The sequence below is a fragment of the Sinocyclocheilus anshuiensis genome, unplaced genomic scaffold, assembly GCF_001515605.1.
Source record: "Sinocyclocheilus anshuiensis isolate Anshui unplaced genomic scaffold, SAMN03320099.WGS_v1.1 C32806567, whole genome shotgun sequence".
NCBI classification, from domain to species: Eukaryota; Metazoa; Chordata; class Actinopteri; order Cypriniformes; family Cyprinidae; genus Sinocyclocheilus; species Sinocyclocheilus anshuiensis.
Window position 1 is genome coordinate 1 of NW_015620181.1, and position 1,499 is coordinate 1,499.

General features: G+C 40.1%; 1 protein-coding gene across 1 annotated transcript; it reads right to left on the bottom strand.

Moving 5' to 3' along the window:
* Window positions 1-4: 4 nt before the first annotated feature.
* On the bottom strand, window positions 5-1,493 carry LOC107683011 (ras GTPase-activating protein-binding protein 1-like; the record flags this gene model as incomplete). The annotated part of the gene is made up of 5 exons (XM_016479104.1): window positions 1,384-1,493; window positions 1,168-1,249; window positions 907-1,080; window positions 136-226; window positions 5-30 (listed from the first exon to the last, which is right to left on the bottom strand). Coding segments are annotated over exons 1-5 (468 nt in total), but the record flags the coding sequence as incomplete, so codon positions are not given.
* Window positions 1,494-1,499: the final 6 nt, after the last annotated feature.

Here is a 1,499-nt window from a genome sequence, read left to right on the forward strand (position 1 = left end):
GCTCCAGCTCCTCCACATCCTCCTCAGACTCTGTGAACAACAGGAAATAAATGAAGTCATCTGCTCACAGCAAGAGCAATTTGGAGACATTACTCTGAAGATCTCTGAAATACACCAATAATATCAGCTGCTCACCCTCAGGAGGTTCTGAGTCCGAGTCCCCAAACACCTCATCCTGGTACCGGAAGATATCGTTGTGTACGTAGAACTTGTTTGCAACTGATCCCTAAAAGATTACAGCAACGTAAAAAATAATAAATAACAGAATATTATCTGAAAGGAAATATTTTTTGTTGGCATAAATGCCAAATGTGCCTCAGAAATTACTGCATTTTATGAGCTACGTCTTGCACCAATCAAATACCGAAGATCAGAACAAGCTGATGCTTCCATAACACACAAACCCTTTACTCCACTCAGAATCAATATCTAGCCAAAGATTTCTTAAAGTCCGCATGAAGTCACAATTGATCCCATTTACTTTCTTATCACAAATTACTGGTCTGGTGGTGAACAATTCATCGGTGTTAAACGAAAGAAAACATCTGACAAACATCTTAGTTTGACATCCTTAACTAAGTCTAGAGCTATAGGCGATGAAGGCGTGCCTGGATTTTTTTTTTCTCATTCACTATTCAATTTCTCTCTGAAATACAGCACTATAATTAAGTTGACTGCGACTTTAAAATTCTTTGATGACTATTGTTTCCATTAAAACAAAATGCCTATCAACTCATATTGACTTTTTCCACTTTGCAGGTCTTTGAATTCAGGCTTTGCTCAATGAAACCTCACATTTAAAATGATTTATGCCTGCATTGGCATATGTTCAGAGACAACAGTTTAATTCACCCGAGGTCATGTTAACATTTTAAACTGATAACATTTATGACAAAATGTTCATACCTCAGGTGCCAGAACAAATGTCTGCATGAACTTCCTCATAGGCTGCATGTTATTGGACAGCTCCCCCAACACTTGCACCACCACTCCCTCGTTCAGGGTGGCGTGAGCATCGACATGCCTGATCTTAGTGTGACAATCACGGAAGCTCAGCGCCATCACCTTCTTATGGATTTCCTGTTCAGAAAGAAAAATATTACATTGAGCTACTGAACTGAATCATAAACCGCATTAAAAATTCACAACACTTGTATTAAAACTCACAGACTGCCCATAGACCGCTTCAGCTGGTTTGCCATTATTGTCCAGACCACCGTGTACATAAGACGAGTTCTTGCCGTAAAACCTGAAAGACAAAGGAAACGTTTAGCTGCAATATGTACTACCACATTTTAAACAAGTAAGGGATTTCTGATCTTTCCGCAAACCTCACTTGCATCTAACAAAGGAAATCTGAATATATAAGCAGTAAATTCGGACCTGTGCAGGTAGTCAGGAGCCTGGTTGAGCAGGGTGTAGTACTGTCGGACAAACTCTCGCCCGACAAGCTGGGCACTTGGCTTCTCCATCACCATTTCTTTGGTCAACTGGTTTCA